This window comes from Sus scrofa, chromosome 3, assembly GCF_054392235.1.
Source record: "Sus scrofa isolate SSC_HxYL_T2T_F1_AM1 chromosome 3, Sscrofa_HxYL_maternal_Yorkshire_Landrace_v2.0, whole genome shotgun sequence".
NCBI lineage: Eukaryota > Metazoa > Chordata > Mammalia > Artiodactyla > Suidae > Sus > Sus scrofa.
The window spans coordinates 114,748,708-114,773,708 of record NC_139385.1 but is presented as its reverse complement, the minus strand read 5'-3'; the positions used below and the strand labels follow the sequence as shown (position 1 = coordinate 114,773,708).

The following is a 25,001-nucleotide window of genomic DNA, read 5'->3' as shown; positions in this document are numbered from 1 at the left end:
ATGACGGAATTGCAACAACTCCAGACATGCTGAGAATCATTGAAGTGTTTGGAAGAGAAAGTCATTTCAGGGATATGTTTTAAGGAGGAATGAAAGTTACTGTGTTAGTGTTAGTCTTTGAGGGGGAAAGGGTGGTCGACAATGGGACAGGAACTGCTGTGTACATTTCCTTTTCCTGTTCCTTAACCGACATCCTCAGGGCATATCTGGCTCCTTGGGGGTAAGTGCTCTCTTTTTGGCCTTCTTAATCTTGTCTATGTGAAAGCTGCAGCATGAAAACTTTTACCTTATAGGGACGGGATTGGGGTTACATGAGTTTGCTGGTTAAAGTAAGGGAAGAGATTCACAGAAATAGTTTTTGAGAGGTTGGCATCAGTGCTGACTTATTAAAAAAAAAAACAACTCTCATCTCATATGTTTATTTTTCCTAAAATTGAGGGGCCTTGTTTCTGGAATTTCAAAGCTTTGTGAAATAATCAGAATTACAGAGTAGGTGGAAATCACCTCTTACCTTAATTTTAAAGGCTCATATACATTTAAACAAGCAAGTTTTCTAGCCCTGGACTTAAAAGAAAATATAATTATTGTCCTATGATTTTCTTTATTACTATAACCAAGCAAGTTGATTTTAACATTTACTCTTTATTGTGTTGTATGAAGTACCTATGTAATGCAAGTATGTACTGAACTAAAATACCCACATTTCCAAATAACATCATGTGGTGTAGCCCACAGTCTCTGCAGAAGCAATGTGAGTAACCTGTGCCTTTACACTTTACAGTCCATTGTTGGCTGCTGTGAAAAGTATGATAACAGATGAAGGGAAAAAAAAAAGCTAAGTATGAATACACTTTCCAAACATACACTAATACACAGCTTACAATGGAACCCCAATGGAAAGAAGTCAAATGACCACATTTGATGTAATATCTATAAAATGTAGACTTTGCAATAAAAAGCTGAAGGCACATAAAAATATATTTTAACTTTAAAAATAACTTAGTTACAGTAATACTTTGCTTGTGTCTTACCAACATGTAGCTGACAGTCAAAATTTCACGATATAGATATTATATATAGGGATATATAAGAGCTACAAGCAAATCCCCAAAACCCATAAAATTGTTCAAATGTGAAAACAGAAAAGTTTTAACACTGAAGAATTTGCTCTGATGAGTCCAAACAATACAATATAGAAAAAGAGTCTAGAAAAAAGGCTTAGGTGTTAAATAAATGTTGATTTCCTCTTGCTCAGAACATGAGTACTGTAAAAGTCCTTAATATGATTGGCACAGCCCTTCATAGCTAAGTAGTGCCAATCCTGGCCAAGCCAGATTTCTTATGTGTCTGGAAACAAAAAATGTGAACTGTACATTACCAGTGCCCGCCAGAAATGGGTTCTGATTCACTTCCTCTTTGCCAGGATGGGCTTTTTTTTTTTTTTTAACTGTTTTTGCAAACAGGGCATACCAGGTAAAAAAATATTTTATAGGAACGTTATTTTAGAAAACCCATCACATGACAACAAATACAGCCTGCAAAGCTCTTCTCTTCGACTGTTTAGTCGGTTTTTTGATACATTTTATTCCAATGGAAAAGAGCCTGCAGAGTCCTGTTACTTATTTTTATCCATGACATTCAGCACCTCATCCAGAAATGAGGGCCCAAGATCAAGTTGCAGGGAGAGGAGGGAACCTGTGAGATCAGAGAGGGACTCCTCTGATTTAGTCTTTTCCTTGAGGAGCTCGCATGGGGCGGGATGGTCAAACATATCTTCAGCCGCCCAGTCGGCGTACTGTTCAGAGAGGCTGGAGGAGTGGCTGTCCCTGCCCTGGCTGGACTGGGATGCGGACCCACTGGAGCCCCATGAGACATCCCCCTGGTGGACCGTCCCATTCTCCAACAGACTGCTTTTCTCTGGAGCCTTCTCTTCCACGACTGGCTCACAGCTAAGCCGGGGCAGCTTTCCTGGGCCAAAGGACTCCTGTTTGGAATTGAATGTCACTGGTGACAATAAGGGCAACATGAGTGCCTGGGACCCTCCGATGGTTGGGAGGGAGATGGCATTTTTGAGCACTGGCGAGGGTGTTTCTGTGAACATGGAGTCGGAGGTGCTGTTGGCCCGGAAGAACTCATTATGCCCAGGGAACTGGCCCATGTGTGCCTTCTCCTGGTTTCCAGGTAGAAGCTCATAGTTCCCCTGAAGAAAGGAAATGTCTCCAAAGACGTCATGCTGGCCCTCCTTGCCGATGTGAATGGTGTGGCGGAAGTCTCCAAGGGGAGGGCTGATCATATCTGGAGACAAGATGTCCCTCAGCTTAAATTTCTTTCCTTTCTTGTTATTGGCAGCTTTCAGGTAAATTGGGGTCTTGGCTGGCATTTTGGAATTGGAGAACACTGATTTTGCAAAATGGAAAAAGGGCCACTTTCTTCACGGATGCTTTATGTTTCCCAGTATACTTTTTGATAGGAACTGTCACATTATTTTTCTCAAGTAGCTTCAGAAGTGACTCTGAAACAAGACGGAGGTCTAACAGGCCTTCTGGACTTACAACCAAGCAGAACTTTCTGGAGAGCCTGTTATATCCACCAATCCCTTCCACAGCATGGAGAAACCTGGGAGAGAAACCAAAGCAGGTTATAATTAGCTGACCCTTCAGAGATCACTTGGGTCTGACATTTTGACAAGAGCCTGTAAATAATGGTGGGACTAGTTCCCATTTGAAGCCAGGCTGTATTTTGTGGTTTCCTTCCATTAAAAAAGACAAAAAATTTAATCTTAACAAGGGTCCACTAATCTTAGTCTTACTTCAGAGGAAAAAAAAAGGAAAAAAAAAAAAAGATCTAAAAAAAAACAAACTTAGTACATCAATACTTTTAAATGGCTATGGACACAATTTTATGGATATGTCTAAGATTTTAGTCCTTTTCCTCTATTATAAGAACAGCTGCCAGCACATGACCTGAGTGCTTTCAGCTCCTTAGACACAACTGGATTTGTTTTAAGATATATTTTCTCTTTTGCTTTGGCATTCAGGCAAGCAAGACTAAGAATGTTTTGTTGTTGATTGAATTCTTTATATGAATGAAATTAATCCAATACAATGAAGTCCTATAAGCAAAGAAGCTGGAAATACCATTTCCTAAGTGGCAGTGATGCTAGTGTCCAAAAAAAATCTCAGAGAAAATACATTCATACAGGTGAGAAAACTGAGATTCAGGAGTCAAAACAAAGAACACCCTTTCTCAACAACATACAGCCGTTATGGAAATTAGAGCTGGAATCAAGCTGTAGCAGAGAGAACTGGGCTGTTAAAAATGTCAGGATTTGGAGGCATTCTGAAATGGAAGGAAAAGAAAAAAACAGCTTCTTTTCACAGAAAAATGTGTGATCATATATAATACGCTGGGTCTTAACATGAGAGTTCTTTTGAAACATTAGCTGATAAGCTTGTATCTTTCCCCTGTGGTAGGCAGGATTCCAAGGTAACCTGGGTATGTGGCCTCCTGGTACTAATGCTTTTGTGGGCAGAACCTGTGACTTGCTGCTAACCAGGGTCATGAGATGTCACAACCCTGATTAGATTACATTATAAAAGACTCCAGGAGTACCTGTCGTGGCTCAGCAGAAACTAATCTGACCAGCATTCATGAGGATGGAGGTTCGATCTCTGGCCTCGCTTAGTGGGTAAAGGATCTGGCATTGCTGTGAGCTGTGGTGTAGGTCACAGACATGGCTTGGATCCCGTGTTGCTGTTGGGTAGGCCAGCAGCTGTAGCTCCAATTCGATCCCTAGCCTGGGAACTTCCATATGCTGTGGCTGCGGCCCTAAAAAGACAAAAATTAAAAATAAATAAAAATAAAACATTCCATCTTAGCGGACTAGAGGAAGACTTCCTTTACTGGTTTTGAAAAAGGATGCCACTATATGGAGTTCCCATTGTGGCACAGTGGAAACGAATCCGACTAGGAACCATGAGGTGGCGGGTTCAATCCCTGGCCTCACTCAGTGGGTTAAGGATCTGGCTGTTGCTGTGTGCTGGGTGTAGGTTGCAGACATGGCTTGGATCTGGCGTTGCTGTGGCTGTAGTGTGGGCCGGCAGCTGTAGCTCCGATGAGACCCCAGCCTGGGAAGCTCCATGTGCCATGAGTGTGGACCAAGAAGCAGAAGGAAAAAAAAAAAAATAGGATGCCACTATACTGAGATGAACTCTGCCAGCAACCTGAGGGAACCTGGAAGTGGATCTTCCTGATCACTTGGAACCAGAAGTGTCCAAGGGGAAGTTGAGGACTTAGCTCCAACCCCTAGTTTACAGCCTATTGAGATTATGCATCTAAGCTCTGCTGGAACTCCTGACCTGCAAACACTGTCAGACAATGGGTGGGGGAAGCCACTGCCTGTAGAAAATTAACGTACCTTCCCTGCGCATGCTACATTACACAATTAGAAATGATGCGCTACATGGAGGCTTGAGGGCTCTCATCTGAAATATGAGACACTCTTCACCTCTTGAAAATAATCCTCCAACTCTTCAGTCACATCAGCCAACATGGAGAAGCTAAAACCTTCCTCACTGTGGGAGTTCCTAAAATGGCTCTGCTGTGACGTCTCCCATTGGGCTCTCCTCCCCCTGGCCACAGAGCAAATAAATACGTAATTACTCTGAGGCTTGGGTTAGATGGTGGCTTGAGAGCCACATTTGCTTTGTAGCAGCTGGCTGTGTGCATGTGCCCCATGCCCCATCTATCTTTCCTTTCAACAAGAGTTTTAAATTCATTTGCCTGTGGCAGGTGTCGATAACTGTACTCTAGTACTCACTGGCAAGGTAACAGCTGGCTCTCTTTGGGAAGGAGCAGGCACCCAGGCCTGAGAAGGCAGAGGAAAAGTGGAGAGACCACTGTACCCTAATTTTGGGAGTGGAGAGGAGGCTAGTGCTGCATGAGGGTTTGCACCCAGAACAGACTAACCTGGAAGCTGTCAGATAAGACCACACACTCCCCAGAGGAGCCTGGAGAGTCTGCCTTCCCAACACAGATTAGGAGGGCACAGAGATACCATGTTATCAAGAGACGCTTGATACCAAGCAAGTAGATGGGGAACCCTAGCACAGTAAGGCATGCCTGTGAGCCTGACATTCTCATAGCGTTAATTCTAATTTGGGTCTTAATAGTAACAAAAGTGGAAGTCTTGGGTCTTCCTGCTAAAACATCAGAATGTCTTTACCCTCTAAGTGTACAACAGCCCAGGGCTCTTGCCACCCAGGGTGGCTGACATCACCTCCCTGCCCTTCTGGGCATAGCGTGATGACTGCCTGCAGGAACAGCTGAGACGCTGGGCCTGCAGAAGGTGGGGGTGGGGGGCACCCTAAGGAACAGCTGCCCACTAGAGCCATGTCCTCAGCATACATGGCCAGGAGGGCAGCTGCCATGGAACAATCCAGTGTGTCCACCATAACTCCAGGGCATGCAAGGGCGGTGTGTGGTCAGCTGGTGGAGCCAGGGTTATGCAAGGCCAGAACCAAGGCATGGCATTCATTTCAAACCCCTTAGAGAAGTAAAAATACCATGAAGATGTAGTCAAGAGTGCTTCTCTGCTTCTCTGACTAGATCACTCACATTCACCCTTTACTTGTACAGTGACTGGGGATGTTGGGGAGCAAAAGTAAGGAGAGAAGGTAGAGGATATGTTTGCTATACTTGGAAGGCCCAGGGGAGGAATGCCCAGTCCTCAGTCCCTGCCTGGCCACATCCATGGCCATGGGCACTGCAGGCCCCTCACCAGAGACTTGCTCGGCCTGGTAGAAGTTGAGTTTTATGTCAGCGGAGTGGACACAAAGGTGGGAGAGAAGCAACAACAACAACAACAAAAAAAAATAGAGAAAAAACTAAGAAAACGGTTGGTGAGTAGAGGTTAGATAAGCTTCAGGCAGTGAGATTCTCAGGAGTAGGAGAATGGGAATACCTTAAAAGGCGTTTTTCTTTCTTTCTACAAATATTTACATAGTATTTGCTGCATGACAGGATGGAGGCTTCTAGGACTTTGGAAACAATAATTTGTTTGAATTTCTACTATGCCAGGGGTAAGAGCTCCCCTAGTACATTGGAAGTTTAAGGGAAAAAAAAAGGGAACTTGCTGAAGAAATAACAATTTTATAACTTTAGACGAGCTGATGTTTGTGATATGATGCTGGGGAAATATCTGAGAGCTCTGACTCTATCCCTCTATCTTATCTGTTATTTTCCCTCTTCCAGCTCAGGGACAGCCATGCTTGATCCCAGAAGAGATAATCCAGTATCAATGACTTTACCCTGACGCTTTCCTCTCCTCCTTTCTGAATATTCTGGGCTCCCTGGCTTATCAGTCAGTGGACAGCCACACCCCTTTCCTTTCCCAGGCTGACTGCTGGCAACATCATCTCAGCTGTTGTTAATGCAGGAGCCTAAGAGGCAGTTTCTTCATTGGGAACAAAGTGGGGAGGGCATGTGTCCTCAGAGGGTATGTGTGTGTCTACTGGGAACCACCAACACTTCATATGACAGGAAATGTTTATTGAGAGTGTCTCTATGTGCTGAGCACTGTTCTAACCTTTGATGTGCACTAGCTCATTCACAAGAACCCATGTTAATGTCCCCATTTTAGCCATGAGGCCCCGAGGCACAGGCTTTGCCAAAGCTACATGGCTACCAGCACTAAGCCAAGTGACTGATCTTGGGCTCCAGACACTGAGGTCTTTACATTTAAGGAGCACACTTTCTGGGAACTCAGTCAGCTCCCAAAGACAAAGGGGGTGCTTTCCAAGCCTGTTTAAAGTATAATTGATAATATGTTGTGCTGTTAAGGGTAGGGAAGCATATACAGGTCCAACCTCAGTGGAGGGTGAAATTTATCAAAACAACAAATCACAGAGTTCCCATTATGGTGCAGGGGATTAAGAACAGAATTACAGCAGCTTGGGTTGCTGCAGAGGCATGGGTTCAATTCTTGTCCCTGCAGCTTGGATTCAGTCTCTAGCCTGGGAACTTCTATAAAACTTTAGAGGACTGGTTATACAAATTAAGGTGTATACATAGAAATGAATATTACACAGGTCTACAAAAGGATGAAGCAACTCTATATGCTGATATAGAAAGAGTTTCAAAGATATGTCAAAGGAAAAAAAAGGCAGGTGCAAAAGTGTGTAGATAACATCTGTACTGGCTTGTCTGTTGATAAGCTATCTCTGGAAGCATATACAGGAAATAATGATCAGTGCCCAGGGGAGAGGAAGTAGATGGAAGGGGACGATAAGGGTGGAAGGTAAACTTTTCACTGTGTATCCTTTTACAATTCTGGATTTTTGAACCATGTGAATGAATTAGCTATTTTAAAAAAAATAAGTACATAGGTAGTTTAGGGCTCATATTGCACTATCCTGCAGAGACAGTTTTATACATAGGTCCTGAAACGCCTACTGAACCCATGAGTTGATTGATCATAATGCAAACATTACTATGGGAAAGTGGGTTCCAAAGCCCAAATCTGGACTGGAAGCGGGTCTCACCTGAGCCTGTCAGAGGGCCAGATGACTTCCTCCAGCAGTGATCAGGTCTTCATAGGAGAGGCTTCCACCACTCTGTATGCACAGAATGGAAGAGGTCTCAGAAGAGAAGGGTCTTTTGTCAGAAGGAAATGAGAAGAGACAAGAGACCCAGGTCCCTGGGGGAATGATGGGTGGCAGGTACTACATGGAGGGAAGCACAGGCAGGTGGAGGTGCTGGGGCCCTGGGGGTATAGCTTCTAGTTTGAAATGATGCTGGCACAGATGGGCAGCATTTTGTGGTGGGATGGTCCCAAAGACCACAACACAAAATCTTGTCTCTCCTCACCATTTTCTGAAAAGGAGACCTGGGCTCCCAGAGAATGCTGGTGGCTGACCCATATGGGATGAATCAGAGGGAGAGCCTGAGGCAGGTGGCCACCCAAGAGGAGGAAGTAGGAAGAGGAGAGGTAGAGCTAAACAAGAGGAATGATAAGTCTGACGAGAAGTGGTAAGCAAGCCCTCTTGGGTGTTCCATGAGCTGAGAGAAGAGCATTTCCAGCCTTGGTGTACTGGCCAGGACCCCACCACCAATAGCTCCTGGGTACTGACAGCTGCCCACACTCAGGCCTTCCTGCTCTCCAGCTTTCCTGCATTGCTACCATTCCTCCGCTCCCATTACCATTGAAAGAGAGGAAGGGAGAAGGGAGGGAGGAAGGAAAGAACGAGAAAAAGAAATCATCCCAGGTGTAGATCTTTCTCAAAACCCTGCCCTGACCCTGAAATCCGAATCCTCCAAGATTGCTAATCCCTTTCTCCAGGAGTTCTTGGATCACTGTTTGCTCCTCTTCCCAACCCCCGACACCACCTCTTAGATGAGATTTGAGATAATATTCATCTGGGAAATTAGATTCCTCTGAAAACAAAGGTTCCAGCTCCTGGGCACTGGAGAGGATAGACTGGCCAACAAAAGGGTTCAACTCCCCAGTCAGTCGCCTGTCACCCTCTCTCAAGGTTAGAGAGGATGTCCGGCAGATGTGTGGACACGGAGTCCAGCTGCAAAGACAGGCTCCCACTTACAGGAATTTGTGAGACGCTCAAGGATTCCCAGACACAAAAGGACTTGAGAGGAAGTTAAAGGCATGGTTTTGATAAGACTATTAGGTGGTCATTTCTGCACTAGGCTAGACAATTCCAGTTTCTTACATGTGACTGATTTAACCACAAGTGACCATATTAACAATAGAAATCAACACAGCAATAATAATTCAATGAAAAAAAAAAAAAAACTGAAGTGGCTACCTTTCACTTCATTTCCTTATCATCCTTTCAATATAGAGAATGATGGCGAAAAGACCAAAACAGGGCAGCAGGCAGGAGGTGTGGGGGGGGAAACAAAAGGTTATGAAAAAGTCACACAATGAAAAATCTGTCCCTAGATGACCAGGGTTGACTGTACTGGCAACTCACAGGGCTCTGTAAAGAACAAAAGGGGTTGAGATTTTTTTAGATTTCATTTAAGAAAGGAATGCTTGGTTTGTCTACTAATTGTTTTTAGATTAATTCTTAGGGGAGAGAGAGGATAAAAAATTTCTTGCATCCTGCACAACTAGTTGCAGTGTTAATCTAAAACACACATGTATAAAAACAGGGCAGGCGTCAGGTAAGGGGGAGTGTGACTGTCCCAAGGGACCTGTGGCCTTTTCCTTTCTTCGACTTTCGGGAAGTGAGTCTGTGCCAGACTTTTCCTTTCTTCCTTAGCTGTCACATCCTTCAGGCTCCCCCAAGCTTCTGATCACTTTTCTCTTTGTCTCAGAGTTCAGTGTGCCCTTCTTCCTAGCACCCAGATGCAGCACCGCTGCACCATCTGGGCCCCAAGCAAAAATACTCAATTATCCTTTTTCGTGCCTGAAACAACAGTCCCAGGGAAAAATGGAAATGTGGCCAAGAACCCTCACCCCTTCCCCACCCACAACCATTCTTTGTTGTGGCTGCCATCTCTGCTGCCCACATAGGGGAGACAATTCCACTGTGATAAGCCGTGGAAAAGTCTATTTCACTCTGGACTCCACACTTTAAAGGGAAAAAGGTGGCCTAGAACATGTTCCTACATGTTTCCAGGAGTCCAACCAGGAGACAAAAGGGACTCGGCCAAGACACGTGAGAAGGTAGAGTGGAGCAGCTTAAACAAAACTCAAGCACTGAGGGAAAATGAATCTTTAGGGATCTGAAGGAGTCATTTAACTGTAATGAAAAAGGGATTAACTTGTTATATGAGGCCCTGGAGCTACAAAAGCCGAAGCTACATGGAAACAGATTTTGGATCCTCCAGGGGACAACTCAAGGTTCTGTAAAGATAGAATGGGTTGCTATGGGGAGGGAGCAGTGTACCTGGCACGTGCTGAGGACCTCACAGGGCAGCAGCCTTGACTCTGGGCCTCTGAAATGTGCACAGCAGGTGGGGTTTTGTCCCTGTTCATTTTACATCTCCTACCTGGGAAAACTATCACTGCTCATTTCCTTATCATCCCACATCACACTCACCTATAAAAAACACTCACAGACTTTTCCTACAATACTTTCCCTTTGAAGATGCAAGTTTTTACTAATGTAGGGATGATGAGACAACCTTCTGTATCAGAAATACTAAAATATTACTACAGTAAGGGCACTCTTGCTAGTCCTTTTGCAAAGCTCTGTGGGAGCACTTCTCTGGATCAAAGAGTTTTCAAATTCAGGGAGAAAAAAAAAATTCCATCAGAGATTCAACATAGAACTTACATGAAAATCTAAGGCAGAAATAAATGTAACCAGAGAATATCCGGGTAGATGGCATCCTGAAGGGATGCTTTTCATATTTTTAGTCTGTTTTACTTCATCCATGAGAAGATAAGATGCCTTTTCTATTTTTAGATTCTTATCCTCTCCCCATATTATCTGTACTGAGGACATGGCTATATATGCTACAAGGCTATAAAACGCCAATATCTCAGTTCCCAGCCACCCAGCTCTCATGCAAATGAGCTTATAGCCAGACTGAGCAGACAATAGTTTATAGACCCACTCAGAAAGTATATGCATGCTACATCTCAACCCTCAATTATTTGTAAATGGACTTCTTGTTTCTGATTCAGCTACAGCTTGTATTTATTTTTCTTTTACAACCCTGATTATATAGACCCACAAATACCATACAGGAGACTCACTGCTAATGTGCATATACTCCTCACATTTATAGGCTCTAATTGTACTATTGAAAGGGGATTTTAGAAACAAAATTGGAAGACAAAACATCCACCTCAAAGTACCGACCCTGCACTTTTGAAGAGAGGTCATTACACCCTTTCTCCCTATTAAAATGTTACTGGTGAGGACTAAGATGGTTGTAGGTCCCTGGCAGTTATAAAATACAGGAGAAAGGACTGGTTCATTTATTATGACTAGTTTTACGAGGGACTTAGCCTCAGGGCTGGTCAAAAGGATGCTCTACTCAGTGGGTATGAACCAAATAAGACCATTCCCTCAAACTGCTCCCGTGCTTCTAGAACTAGTGGATCTGACTTGGTTTGCAAAACTGCAAGGACAATATCAATACAGGAAGAGAAACTGACCCTGAAGTTGTCAGCAATATTCAGCCAGAAATTTGCTCAAATCTGTGAACTCTGCTCACATCAAGAAACTTGTGAAGTTGCTTAGTTGCACACCCCAAAAACTACTATTTAAGTCAGCAATTAATCTATGAAAACTCCTACTCCAGCAAGAAGAATATCAAATGATCCAAACAGGTTTGAAAGGTGTCCAGAAATTCAGACTATGGTCACTTTCCCCCTACCCCACCTTGTCTTTATTGCACACACTCAAAGGTCCCTTGGCTTCTCTATTTCCGTAATGGGGTGAAGGGACAGATAGGGGTTTCTGTGCTATCTTCCCATCCTTCTAAGGCCCTTGACAATCATTCATGGGCTGAAACTTGGCTTCTCTGTGTCACACCAATACGGGGTATATTTGGAACCTGGCAGTGGCCAATGAATTCCACCCACTTCCATGGCAGACACCCCTGTGTTATTTGTATATAAATATATATACACAAATATTTCTTGAATGCATGAATGAATATCCCTTCTGGACGAAGCTGAGAGTTCTGCTGTGACTGTGAGATGGGTCTTATTCATCTTTTCTGTCTCCCACAACACATGGCAAACAGTGAACTTCAACTTAAGTGTTATTTAAATCCATAACCCCTGATGGACCTTCCATCATGAGAAATGAGTTGCTTTGCTTCTATGAACCATCCCCTCATCCAGATCTGTAGAAAGCAGCAAATTTGAAATAACTAGTTCTCTAAAGAATTTATACCTGTGAAGAGCAATGGCTAGAATGCTTGCTGTGGGGCAGGCAGGTGAGTATTAAAACACATCTCTTAGGAATCAGTCTTTGATTAAGCCCATGTTTTATGCCCATCAGCCAAAACATGGAGGAGCCAGAATTTCAGCCATGGCTGGACTCCATAGTCTGTGCTTTTAACCGCTGATTTGATAACTAACATGAGGGTGGCCATGGAAGTGGGTTGAGAATGGAATGGCCATTCCAGACTATCTGTCCTGAAGTCCGTCAGCACGAAGAGGAAATGACACACTATGATCTCAATATCAGTGAGAAGCAGCTTGGCTTTGTCAGGAACTAAGAATGAATAAAATGATCGCAGACACCAGGCCCCCCAATTCTAACTCGCTAGGAATTTTCAATATTTTTGCCCTTGTCAAAGAGAATCTCAAAAGGGATTTGATTTTGTGTAAAAGAAAAGCCAAAAGATTAAAATTTTGAGGTAATAAAAGCCCCCTGAGTCTCAAGGAGAAAAACAAACATCCTGTTCTTAGAAAAAAGTGTTAAGTGCCATTAATTATTTTCTCAAAGGAAACACGTGCACTGTGGCTGTGCATTGGAGCACCTTGTACACCCACAAGGCTTTTACTGGGACAATAGCTCCCTTCCCTTGCTATTGACACTTCACTTCCCTCCTAACTTTCTGTGTTCCTTACATGAATTGTCCTCCCACCTCCTTACCATCAACCACTATTCATAACATCCTCCAAGACCTGCTTCAGTCACTTCCTTCCTGGAGGAATTCTCAAACTCACCTCACGCAATACAGGGTCATTACTGCCTTGCTTAGAGGTTTTCTTAGGGCTCCTGTAGAGCTTATATTTGTTTCCTTTCCTATTCTCTGATTTTGTGATTTTGTGTCTGATATTTCCTGGTAGGTGTAAACTCACTAAGAATAAAGGTAGGCAAAGGTCGTATTAAAAAAGAGCAACTTTGACAACAATCCCCTTCTCTTTATACTGGATCACTTATAGAGCCTCCTCTTTGGCTGTGAACACAAAGGACCCTCAAATTTGATTGACTAAGACCTTTTGGTTTTCCCTCTACCCATCCCTTTGATCAGGGTCTGCAAATTATGGTAGGTGGGCCAAATCTGGCTCTGTGCCTGTTTTTATAAATAAAGTTTTATTGGAACACACCTGTGCTCATTCTTTTATGTATTATCTTCAACTCAGTAGTTCTTAACTGAGGGTAATTTAGCCCCCTCCCACGACGTTTGGCAAAGAGACATATTTGATTGTGACACATTTTTTATTCTCATGACTAGGGGTGGGGGTGCTACTGGCATCTAGTAGGTAGAAATCACGGATGCTGATAAACATTCTACAATGCACAGGACAGCCTCTCACAACAAAAAACTTATCTGGCCCCAATTCTCTCTAGTGCTGAGGTTTGGAAACCCTTGTAGAGCTGCTTTCATACAATGAGGTCAAAGTTGGGTAGTAGTAACAGACGGTAGCCATCAAAACCTAAAACACTGAACTGACTCTTGAGGGGACGAGTTTGAATTCCTGCCTTGCTGGTATTTTCACAGGGTTGGATGGTGGTTGTCCATCCCCCAGCCCTCAACAATCCCCCTGCAATCATACCCCTGTCTGTGGCTTCAACCACCACCTCTAATGCTAACTTCCAAATCGGTGTCTTCAGGCTACACATACCTCAGTCTAGACCAGGGCTCATCAAAGTGGGTCTGTAGACCAGGAACATTCCATGATGTGATAAGTAAAGAAACTGAAAGTAAACTTCTAGAAACTTTTTGACATAATCAAGCATGTGATTCTGATGGGAAGCTGTGTATCATGAGGTTTGCATGGAAACCAGGTGTGGTCCAAACAGCTACTCATTGCCTGGTAGTGTCAGTATACAATAGATTGGACATTGAAACAAACAAAACACTAAAAAACACCGGTCCTTCACAGAAAGAATCGCTAGTCTTTTAGACTTTGTCTTTTCTCCCCTAGTCTTCTAGATTTCTCTGCTTTGTTTCCCTCTGGTACTCTGTATTCAACCTATCCCTGATGGAATTTGCTGTCTTCCCTCCTCTTACCTGCCCTCAGCATGTGCCTCCTGTACCTCTCCCTCTTGGTAAATGGCAGGAAGTCACCCAAATCTAAAACCCAGTTGTCACAACCACCTCCTCCCTGTGCCTCATTCTGCCCATCAAGTCTTATTACATGTCTCCTGTCCATCCTACTCCCTCAGCCTTCTAGCCCTCTTGATGTCTCTCCTGCACAAGGGCATTTACTTCCCTACCTGTCTCCTTGCCTTCATCATCCCCTTCCAATTTATCTTCCAATCTCTATCAGAACGAGCCACCTCAAATGCTCCCTTAACCTTCAATAGCAGGCCCACCTTTACAGCCTGGAGATAAGATAGCCTATGGGGCCCATTTCGGCAACTGGGGTCTCGCCCAACCCTGAAGCTCTATCTCCAGCCAGTTCCTCAAGACCCCTACTACCTTGTTTACATCTTGAACTGACCAACACTCACACTACACTGCAATTACTACCATCTACTTCACCAGGCTGTTTTCTCTGGGGGAAAGAACTATATTTAACTTATGGCTGGCTGGTACTGAATAAATGTTTGTTGAATGAACAAATGAGAAAGTTTGAGATTGCCTTGATTTCTTTCCTCTTCCTGCCCTGCTGAAAATGCAAGCTGAGCATTTCTGTGACTCTTATAGGAAAAATAAATTAATAAATAAAGTCATCTAGCTAGGAGCTGTCACTTCTTTGCTATGGCAAAGACTTTCATTTTTCCTTTATCTGTGCAGGGTAAGAATTTAACAGTTTATCAATGCAAGTCACAGTAATTCTACAGGCTCATACAGATCTTTGGGATTAAGGCAAAGAATATTTGTTGACAGGCTGTTTCAAAGGGAAATGACTTCCATCTATGACTGCCATGTGCAAATAGAGTCTTAAGAGAGAAAAATTTGACAGTACATTTCCCAGAATGCAGACTTACTAGTTAAATTTAAGTCAGTCTTAAAGAATGAGGCCCAGGAGAAACGAGTTACTCCCCTGACCTTTCCTTTCAAAAGGAAATGGATTAAGGGGGAACTTAGATTATTTTGCTCAAGATACACAGGAGAACCTGCAACACTATAATGGACACTCAATAGAAAAGGATTGTTTTGAATATCAGTGCATGACTAGTTAGGTACTTGAAAAACAACACCTATTTAATGAATGAACACACGGACAAGCAAAACAGCAGCTAGAACTCTCACTGCTTTTTCTGTCTATGCCTTTGGGGAGGAAAGAACTGGGTAAAACTTTGATCCAGCCCTGTAGGATCCTTGTACAACTCCAGGCCATAGGGGTGCCAGTTACCTCCTGGGTAAATGGAGAGAAATACCCCAAACCTGCCTATCTTTCAGGAGATTACAAGAGCTGAGTGTGAAAATCTTCACAGAGTGCTATGCAATCACAAAGCGTATCTTTATCAGAAATGAAAAACCAGAACATCTACTGAAATACTATCTAACAGAGAGGGACCGTTCTAACTGCCAAAATAACCACATCCATTTTCTCCTTAAATGTGGTCTGTGGCAGTCACCAGCGTTATTGTTGCAAATGGGTCTAAAATGGTTTGTGTCCAGACTGTGAACAATCTCCACAAATGGAAGGGATTTTTTTTACCTCCAGTTTAATCAGAGAATAATTCCTTCTGAGCTAACTTCTGTACATGTACATGCATCTTTTATCTCCAGGAGTGCAATTCTTCCAGCCCTGAGAACAAATGGGACTCCTATGAGTTGGGAAAATTACAACCAATCATTATCTGTCAGGTAAAGAAAAATTTAAAGTCATACAGTTATTTTCTTTAAATATCTGGCAAGCTCTCAAGTAAGAGGAAATCAGTGCGATCTCAAGAAAAGAATTAGGTGTGTGATTAAAGTTCAAGGAGAGGCCAGGTGGGGCTGGGTAGGAAGAAGAAGTCTAACCAACTTGAGTTAATCAGCTTGAAGAATGGGAGAGGCCCATCACAGGATGCTTTCCAGCTGAGCCCAGAACTGCATCCGGATGCCAGAGGGGAGGGAGAGGGAGAACATTCCTGCACTGGGAGAGAAGTTACAGGGAGATAGCCGCTAGTCCACGTTCCTCATTTCAAGTAGCAGTTCCTGGTACCGGCATGCAAGCTACAGGTACACACAGACAGGTGACAGAATCACAGATTTGTGTTTGAGATGCATTTATACTTAATATTACAAAGTATAGGACAGTGTTCCCTCACACCACATTCCCTCAGGGCTCTAGGAAGACATCCCTGGGACACTGGTGAAGGAAAACAAGAGTAGAAAAGTAGGGTCTAAACATTCCCCCACCTCCTCCTTAGCCAAAGAAATTCTGTTTTTATTTGTTAATATACTGGGCTTATGCTAACATTTTCTTTCTTTGCCTTAAAAAAAAAAAAAAAGAAAAAAAGTTTGAAAGAACTGGGCCAACAAGGAGGATGCATGCTGTCACTCAAACTCTTAGGACCTTAGTTTTATCCTGTTAGGATGAGAGGGTGGGGCCAAGAAAACAAATGTTAGGGTTCTGTGATTCTATACGTTTTCAGAAACATCTAGCTTCTAAGGAAATTTTAAGGGGAAAAAAGTAATACTTTTAAATGATGTTAAGATTATGTTAGAATCAAAATACTTTTTACCAGCTTCTAAAATTTTCATTATCGTTTTTCATCCTTCCAGATATTAAGAATGGAAAGCAATGCCAGTGACTTTGTGAGCCTCAACTTGCTCATCTCTAGAGTAGCGATCGTAATGGTATTTTTTAAGCAGGAGACAATGCCCATAAGGTGCTTGACAAAGTCCTGTTAGCTGATGAGTTTATAATCAGTGGGAGGGGCAGTTATTATTATTAATTATTCCAAAAAACTGGAGCTGCATAAGGAACAAGACAGGTTGGAAGCTCACTGTGGGGATTTTTTTCCCAACATTATTTTTGTAGACCTTGGGATCTAGCTACCTAAACTGATTTGTTTTAAATAATGTAAAACCCCAAATGGTCTGGTTCCAAGTATAGTCATTCCTCAGTACCTGCAGGGGATTGATTCTAGGGCTCCCAACAGATACCAAAATCCACAGATGCTCAAGTCTCTTATATAAAATGGCATAGTATGTGCATATAAATTATGCACATCCTCTACATACACTTTGTCATCTCTAGATTACTTATAACACCTAATACAATGTAAATGCTATGTGAATAGTTGCTAGTGCATGGCAAATTCAAGTTTTGCTTTTGGAACTTTTCTCCCCCGCTCCCCCGCCAAGTGTTTTTGATCTGCAGTTGGTTGAGTCTGCAGATACCCAACCCACGGATACAGAGAGCCAACTTGAGCTTGGGTAACTGAAAATGATTTCTGGTTTAGCAAAGCTGAGAGAAGATGATACCCTAGGCAGAATCCAGTAACATTGGTAGGACTAGATTGTTTTATCATTAAGTCCTACTGTAAAAATGATAAATACCAAGCTAAACTAGGTTCACTCCCAACTCTCAAGGAGCCAGTACTCTAGGCAGCCACGAGGGTCTGCCTAAAGTGCTAATTTAAACAGACACAAAAAATGTTAAAACAGGCGAAGGTATAAGATGCTATGGAAAATGTCTCAGATACAAGGGGTGCGGGGGAGTAATAGAATCACAGCAGTTAGAGCTAGGAGAGAGCTTGAAGAACTTCCATCAGCTTCCTTTGTACTGCCATCCCTCCCCTTTCACATCTTCACAGACAGAGCCTACCCAAAGAAGGGCAAGGATTCACCTGGTGACACTGCTGACCAGTCAAAGGCTTAGAGCCTTGTCTCCTGCTCCATTGAAAATGAATGTTACCTGTCTTAACTGATCCTTGGCAAAAAAAAACAAAGTTTAAAAAAATAAATGAAAAGAGAAAAAAATCACATGTATTCTGAAATGGCAAGCCGCATTTCACCAAAAAATGCCTTTGCTTGTTTAAAAAGTTGTGTGTAGCCTAAATGATTATAATGGATTTGAACAGAACAGGTCAGGTCTTTTTCAACTAAACACACAAGTCATCTATCACTGGAATGATGTATCTACAAATATGACCTTCAAATCATCACCAGAACATGACAGATTCCCAAATGTATATGTTGTCTAAATAGAGACCTGACTTTGAAGTTCTCTGTCTTCCAGGCTGACTGGGGCTGCTCTGCCAGAATCTTCACTCAGTCTGTTTTTCAATACAGTGTTTTACATTATTAGTAGTGAGACTGCTATGCTAATAGGTGTCACTAATCCTGGCTCACTGGACTCTAGAGCTAGAGATTATCTGAAATCACATAGCACCAAAAGCCTCCTCTTAAGAGACGAGCATAAGGCCCTGAGAACCTTGTTTGCACAACTTGGGTCATAGCTAAGATGAGAACCTGCTTTCTGATCTCTAGTCCCTCTGATTGTCTCCACTTAATGCTGCATGAGTTTTATCAGATAGCAGAACGGTGAGGTGTTTGCCAGATCTCCTAGCATGTTCTTGTGGCTTTGTTCCTATACACCCTGTGGTTCTCTGAAATGTCCTTAAGTTCCTCCAGCTCAGTAGGGCAGACTACAGTGTGTGGTGTGTGCCTCTGGCTGGATGGTTCCCAGAGTGTTTCCTGTCAGACTATTCCTGCAGCTGCTCTGGGGGCAAAATGATTCGCTAGACTATCTCCCTGTAGAAATTCACTGTACACAGGGACATATTAAATGCTCTGAAAGGTCCTGCAGAAAGGGACTTGCGTCAGACAGGTTTCCCAAAGAATCCTTTTCTGATGCTATTCATGTCTCAGGGTTCAGATGAGGTGGTGCCATATTAGCCAACTGCAGGTGTGTGATCTCTGCAACACAGTTTAACAAAGACCCAAAGACTAGAAGGCTAAAGGTGACTTTCTCAAATATGCAAATAAATCCAAAATCACAGAAAACCCAGGTTTTTAAAAGTTTAAAATTTGAGATTCAAGGATTCTACTATTAATTCATAACTCAAACAAATACTAATTTAAACTCATCAGCCCTCAAACTCATCACTTTTCTTGGCTATTCAGAATTAGCAACTTTTTGTATTATAAAATTGTATGATTTAATTTTTAAAACTGCTCTTCCACCAGAGGTACTACTGAACTCAGTCCATCATCATGAGACTGGTAAAACTTGGAATTGAAGTACATCAAGGCCAAGGAAGGCATGTTTTCTAAAGGAAAGAACATACCTGACTGTTGCTGTAGAACTGTTTGGCTACTGATACTATTTATTCTGGTTTGTGGGATGTCATTTTAATTCGTAACCTTTAAAGTGTGGGGGCAGGAGGGAAGATTCCAAATGGAGGTGGCCAGCCCTAAAGCTGTTGCCCTTGGTTTTGAGACAACCTGGGTTATTTCAGGCCAAGATATCCTTTCCAGAAGCCCCACTTCAGTCTGAATAGCCTCCCATAGCCAATCACAAACTCACAGTATCAAAGGCAGGCCCCTTCTGTTATCCTGGACACTCCTCCCAGTTTCAAAGACCTCTTGCTCTATCTTTCACACCAGAAGCTTATCTGGCAGGGTCCGGGGCTAGTGCAGAACTTAGAACTGTATTGAGGCCTGACTTCCGCCAAGGACAGAGCCTTCCTGCCCACCTTATTCATGGCTTTTGCCTCTTGCTTTAGCTCCTCTTGGAGGAACATCACTATAAAATATCTATTAAATGTCCAGAGTGCTAGGGACTGAAGGGCTAAGCACTGTGGATATGGTCACTGATCTCAAGGAAGTGACCATTCAGATGGGTTACTGGACCCTGCAACCTCTGACCCTCTAGAAATTCACAGCAAGGATGTGTTTCACACACTGAACTCTACTTCATGTTTGTGTTCTGAAATTCCTAGTAAATCTCTTTGTTTATGGTATAAATTAAACTGATCAGGTTATCACTAACAGTTTGATACTGGATCCACTATAAATGACTTAGGGCCATACCTGTGAGATTGAACTATCTTCAGTAAATAAATGGTATTCCCAAAGACCAGCAATTACTGTCACCCTCCTTTGCACAGTAGGGTACTTTGAAATGAGTTCTCTGCCAGAGGCCAAGAACCCTTACAAGAGTCAGATTTAATAGCTTCCCTGGTCCTCTCTCTGGTGGTGAAGGTGAGGTATTTATTTAGCACAAAGCCCCAAAAACTTGACTTTAAACCTGATTCTGCTCCTTACTTAGCTGTGTAATCTTGTCCAAATTACTAAATCTTTCTGAGCCTTGTTCCCACCTGGAAAATAAGAACAATACTATCCATCTCAAAAGGTAGTTGTGAATATTAATATTTAATAGTTCAAGCATTAAGCACCTAGGGAAACAGCAAAAGCATCATGAAAGCGTCATTTTTTTATTGTGTCTATTCTGGACCTGTCCTGTCCTGAGTGCGTTATTTTTTAGCTCATTTAATCTACATTTTGTAACTGATAAACTGAAGTATGTACCAGCTAAGTAATTTACCTCAAGTCGCACAAGTATTAAGGACAAAGATATGTAACCAGACAACCTGACTCAGAGGCTCTTAACCTCAGGTGTTTTTTTGTTTGTTTGTTTGTTTTTTCTCATTTCCTTATGAAGGCGGTGCTGAACTTTGTGGGAAACAGCCATTCGTACATGTACTTACTGTTCTGTTACACTGCGTAGGAATATTTAGGTATGTTCCTTACTGTATAATTTTGGGCAAGTTATAGAAGAGGTCTGTCCTCAGTTTCCACACCTGTGAAATGGGGATATAAACATTGTGCCTTCTTCATAGATTATTAGAAATAAATGAGATAATCAAAGTAAAGGGCTAGGAAGAGGGCTTGGCACCTAGGGCAGGCTCCATGTAGGAAGTACCTTTAACATCCAAAGTCATTGAGTAACATGATATATCAGGAGAAATCTTGGGCTTCAGTGCTTGGTAAAGATTTTGTGGCTGGCTCAATCTAGTAGTTTCAAATGATTATACATACTGTTCTTGCTCTCTGGCAAACATACTGCATTTAAATAATAGATTTAAGTTTTTATTCCATTAATGAATAAACAGGTCCACAGGATTCTGGTTAGAAAGAAATTAGGCCAGGCCTAAATAAAATCAGACTGAAAGCAAGAATTGTAATAATTAAAAAAAAAAAAATCAGAACAGTGTTCCTGGAGGTTTTTCAGGCTATGAATTGAAGTCCACTTACTGGATAAATGTTATGACTCTGGGCAAAGAGCTTGTGAAAAAGTTATGGCGTGCTAAAAATCTTTGGGTGATGTAGGTTAAAACAACTTTATCCCCATTGCTGTTGAATACCACAAATTTTAGAAGTGAAAAGGGGTCGCTTTTGTGAACGTGTTGAACATAAAACCACTTTAAAGGAAAAGCTGGAGAGCTGATAGGACAAACCAGCTCATGTGAGCACTTCTGCAATGGTTCTTACGGCTTTGTATTTATTCATCTTGCACCATGTTTAGATTTATAGTAAAAAGCAAAAAAAAAAAAAAAAAAAAAGTGCAACACTCATTACTCTAGCTATCTTTACATGTTCCACTGAGTTTAAGAGAAGGGGCTCAGAGTTTAAGAGAAGGGGCTGCTCATCTTATTTCATGTCTGTAGCTGCTGCCACAGCCACAGCACCATGTTCCAATCATGGAATTCATAATGCAAAATCTCTTGCAGATGATAACCACTGGAAAGGAAAAACTGCCGTGGATCCAGAAAAGCTTCCAAATTTCTCTTCTTATCTGTGAGCCCAGGGGCTCATACTGAGTGTTTTATTCAATGACTGAGGCCTATTGGGAAACCGACATTTTTTAGGAGACTTAAGGAAGAACCATTCCTTGGTTGTTTGACTATTGGTCTTTATCATTTATTTCACATGTGACAATGCCAAACATTTCACAACTGTTCTAATTTATCTTTGGATGTTTAATCTGAAAACATACCTGTGTAGCTTATTCTTAGCTGTCAACAAGAGCTCATTCAAATTTCAGCTGATATCAAAAAGAGGACCTCAGGAACTGTCCAGAAAAGAAGAGAAACTGCATTTCCTGGTTGTTAGATGAAAGATCTTTTTGAAGTTAGAATATTATAGGAGCCCTTTAAATTGCTTTAGGGATCTGAGCTTATAGGTGAGCCTTTTGTCTCCCGGTGTGGTGAAGAGAAGTCCCAAAGGAAGGCTCTGCTATTCAAATTCAGACTGTTCTTTTTAAAAGCAGCACCCCCAGGAAACTCCAGGATACCGTGAAGCCTAAGAGCTGGGGGTTGGGGAGAAAATCTTTGTCTCCCTAACACATTCATCAGTTCCCTCCCCCTACTCAGCACCTCCCTCCTCACCACCCCTACACCCTCAGCAAACATCAGCACTGACTCCCCCCAAATACACCAACTCTGGAAAGATTCATGTTGCAATACCCTCCTGACATTCCTATTGCTGCCCTCATTTTAATTCACTCACTTTTTTTTTTTTTTTTTTTTTAACAAAATGTAATTACTTGACTGTCAGCCTGGGTTGCACTCTGGGGCTTTTACTCCTTTTAACACAGCTGCGTTCCCGGCTTTGATGCTGCTGTTCACGCAGCTTGTCCCAGCCACAGCCTGGCTCTCGGTAACGTAACATTCAAGTGCATATTTATTTTTAAACTGACCTCTCCTAGACTGTACAGTATAAAGGAGGTCCTGCCAAAAAATATGCTACTTTCTATTTATAAGATGAAACACATGCCTCCCGAAGTCGAGAGGGGGATGGACTATAATAATTCATAATGAAAAAATTACTGGCCTCATCCATTCGTCCTCACACGTCTAATACTTGTCTGTATCAAGGCAGTTTCAAGGAAAAAGGGAAAAACAAAACAAAAGGCAAACCTTGAAAACAATCCAGCTGTTCAGAAACCACCGTTAAAAAAAAAAAAAAAAAAGCAACTGCCAGATCTGCAGGTTGGAGCCCCTGCCACAATGCCCCCCATCAAGAGAAGAGACACACGCCCAGCGGGTACTGCCATCCCAGTTCTGCGCGGTGCACCCTTGTGTGGCCCTGGTGCCAGTCCACGATGGGAGGGGAGCGGCAGCCATGTGCGGCTTGTTCTCAGATGGAAAAATGCAATAAGCGCCCAGAATGGCTGTCAATGGCTCAGAGGGGGCAGTGTAGCCGCGCAGCCCCACCCTGAAAAGTGGTGGGCACAAACGGTGGCGCTCTGCGTCTTGGTCGTGCCGCCCGCACCCCTCTCAGTTTGCTTTATACAGCCTTTGGTCCTCAGGACACCAGCTGGAAGGTGATGCCCTCGGTATAACCGTTCCCCGTGCGTTTCCAAGCCTAGACCCCGCGCACGCCGGAAGCGGCCACGGCCGCGGGTCGGACGAACTCACAGACGCGCAGAAAAGGAGCTGTGGGCAGACGGCAACTCACCAGCGGCGCCAAGGATCCCAGCCGCTGGCCCCGGGGCCAGGCGCCCGGCACCGACACTTTCCGAGGGCGCACGCAGTCCCTGCCCGCCACGCGCAGATCCAGCCGGGTCGGCGGGCGCGGCGCCAGTTCACAGCATTATCCGCTCTGAGATTGCGTGAAGGCGCCCAAGGCCGGGGACTCCCGGCTTGCCCCCAGCTCGGGCCCCTCCGCTGCGCAACCCGCCGTTAGCAGCCACCGTGGAGAGAGAGGGAAGGTGCGAGCTATACTGAAAGCACTGCAGCCGGACGCCAGGGCTGAACCTGCGAAGGGCGGGGCGGGCCGGGGCGGGGCCGGCGGCGCAGGGGGCGGGCCGGGGCGGGGCGCAGGCCGTGGGTCGCTGGCCGCACCACCCTGCCTTAGTACCTGAGCTCCGGCCCCGGGCGGGTAGACCCCGGTCGCCAGCTGCCGGGCTTGAAAGCCCCTGGCGGACAATGGGCGCTTATTGTTACCGCCCCAGCGCCACCTCCAGGGGTGGGGCTTTTCTCCGAGAAGATGTGTTCCGCTCCCTTGGCACAAAGGAAGGTCGCAGGGACGCCCAATTCAAAGAGGCACTGGCTGCTGGGTGCCAGAGGACAAAGGGACTCTGCCTGCACCCCGGACACCTGTACTAAACCTCGTACGCCCACCTCTCCTCCTCCCAACGAGTCGATCCAGCCCAGCAAGGCTCCGGCTTGGCGGGCGGCGGACTCTTGGGGAAGAGAGGCCACCTGACGGCGCCGCGCCGGCCGAGCCTTGGGTCCCCGGGCCAGTCTCAGCTCCAGTTTGCGGGGGGGGGGGCTTCTGTCAGTTTCCAGCCCAAACCCCTTGGAGATGTCGCCAAAACCCGGAGAGTGGATTTGGCGCACAAGAGACGCCCGGGGGTGCCGGCTGAGCAAGTGGGCACGCGAACAGCCGATGTTGCAGGTTTTTCCAGTCCACCGGGAGGCGTTTCCTCTCCTGCGGGGTGCCTCAAAGAGACTTGGCTAAAGCTGGAAGCGGGTGGCGGTTGCTCTAGACGAGCGCAAGTACCGCAGCTGCCGGCCCAGGAGCGTAAAATTCCGCCCTGGGCAGCACCTGCGCCCGCCGGTCATTCCAGCCACCGCCGCTGCGCGCCCCGCCTTGCTTCCCTCGAGGCCAAGCGTCGACCTGGTTAATTTTCTTAATCCGTCTCCGTCTCTTCGTCCTTGAGTTCTCGGCCTGGGGAATGAGTAGGCGACAGGAAAGGGCGGCGTTTTCCGGCGGTAAGGTCCCAGCCCGCACGTTCGGCCTGGGGGTGGGGGCTGGAACCTGCGAGAGTGAAGCACTCGCAGCCTGGCCCCAGCCCCGGGATTCTCAGGTTGAATGGAAATCCTGGCACAAAGAGCGATCCTCCAGGAGAACCTTGACTTTCCAGAGCGATATCAGCATCAGGTCGTCACCATAATGCCCCTGGGTTAATCTGAAACCTTAGAGGGTGCACATTAAGTCTTCGTTGTAACCCTCGGCTGATGTTAAGGTGAAGTGAAAAGGAAACGGACACAACCGTTCTGGAAAGCAACATACTTGGGTGGAGTGTTAAAAGAAAATAATATTTGGCAGGTCAAATGGCCATGAAGTTGGAAGTCAAATACAAAACTCAGCTGAAGTGATGTTAGAAATCTGACAAGCAAAACAGTCGGTGAAGATAAGAGACCCAGCATTGTTTCCTTTCTTCAAAT

The 25,001-nt window shown here is 44.2% G+C and overlaps 2 protein-coding genes across 11 annotated transcripts in view; one reads left to right on the top strand and one right to left on the bottom strand.

The window, feature by feature from the left end:
• Positions 1-25,001, top strand: part of LOC146404875 (uncharacterized) — a 240,250-nt gene that overhangs the window by 94,818 nt on the left and 120,431 nt on the right. Inside the window, exons 3-4 of one of the 5 annotated variants that reach the window (XR_014842235.1) lie at positions 15,619-15,696; positions 17,641-21,029. The exons of 3 other annotated variants lie outside the window; for them this stretch is intronic. Coding sequence is in view for 1 of the 2 variants with exons in the window: in XM_085019566.1 (XP_084875692.1) it covers positions 15,619-15,696; positions 16,600-16,728 (207 nt within the window). In the remaining variant the exon portion in view is untranslated. Of the gene's footprint in view, positions 1-15,618; positions 15,697-16,599; positions 21,030-25,001 lie in introns of those variants that run through there. One more of the 5 variants, XM_085019566.1, reaches the window with a different exon arrangement.
• Positions 623-24,089, bottom strand: CDC42EP3 (CDC42 effector protein 3). Of its 6 annotated transcripts, XM_085019564.1 has the most exons (4): positions 23,287-23,564; positions 21,824-21,898; positions 15,548-15,637; positions 623-2,616 (listed from the first exon to the last, which is right to left on the bottom strand). In XM_085019564.1, the coding sequence occupies exon 4, from the start codon at positions 2,378-2,380 to the stop codon at positions 1,616-1,618; it is 765 nt and encodes a 254-aa protein (XP_084875690.1). In that variant the 5' UTR covers positions 2,381-2,616; positions 15,548-15,637; positions 21,824-21,898; positions 23,287-23,564; the 3' UTR covers positions 623-1,615. The 6 variants fall into 6 exon arrangements, with proteins under 6 accessions (XP_084875690.1, XP_005662679.2, XP_003481288.2 ...); XM_005662622.4 differs by lacking the exon at positions 15,548-15,637; XM_003481240.5 differs by lacking the exon at positions 21,824-21,898.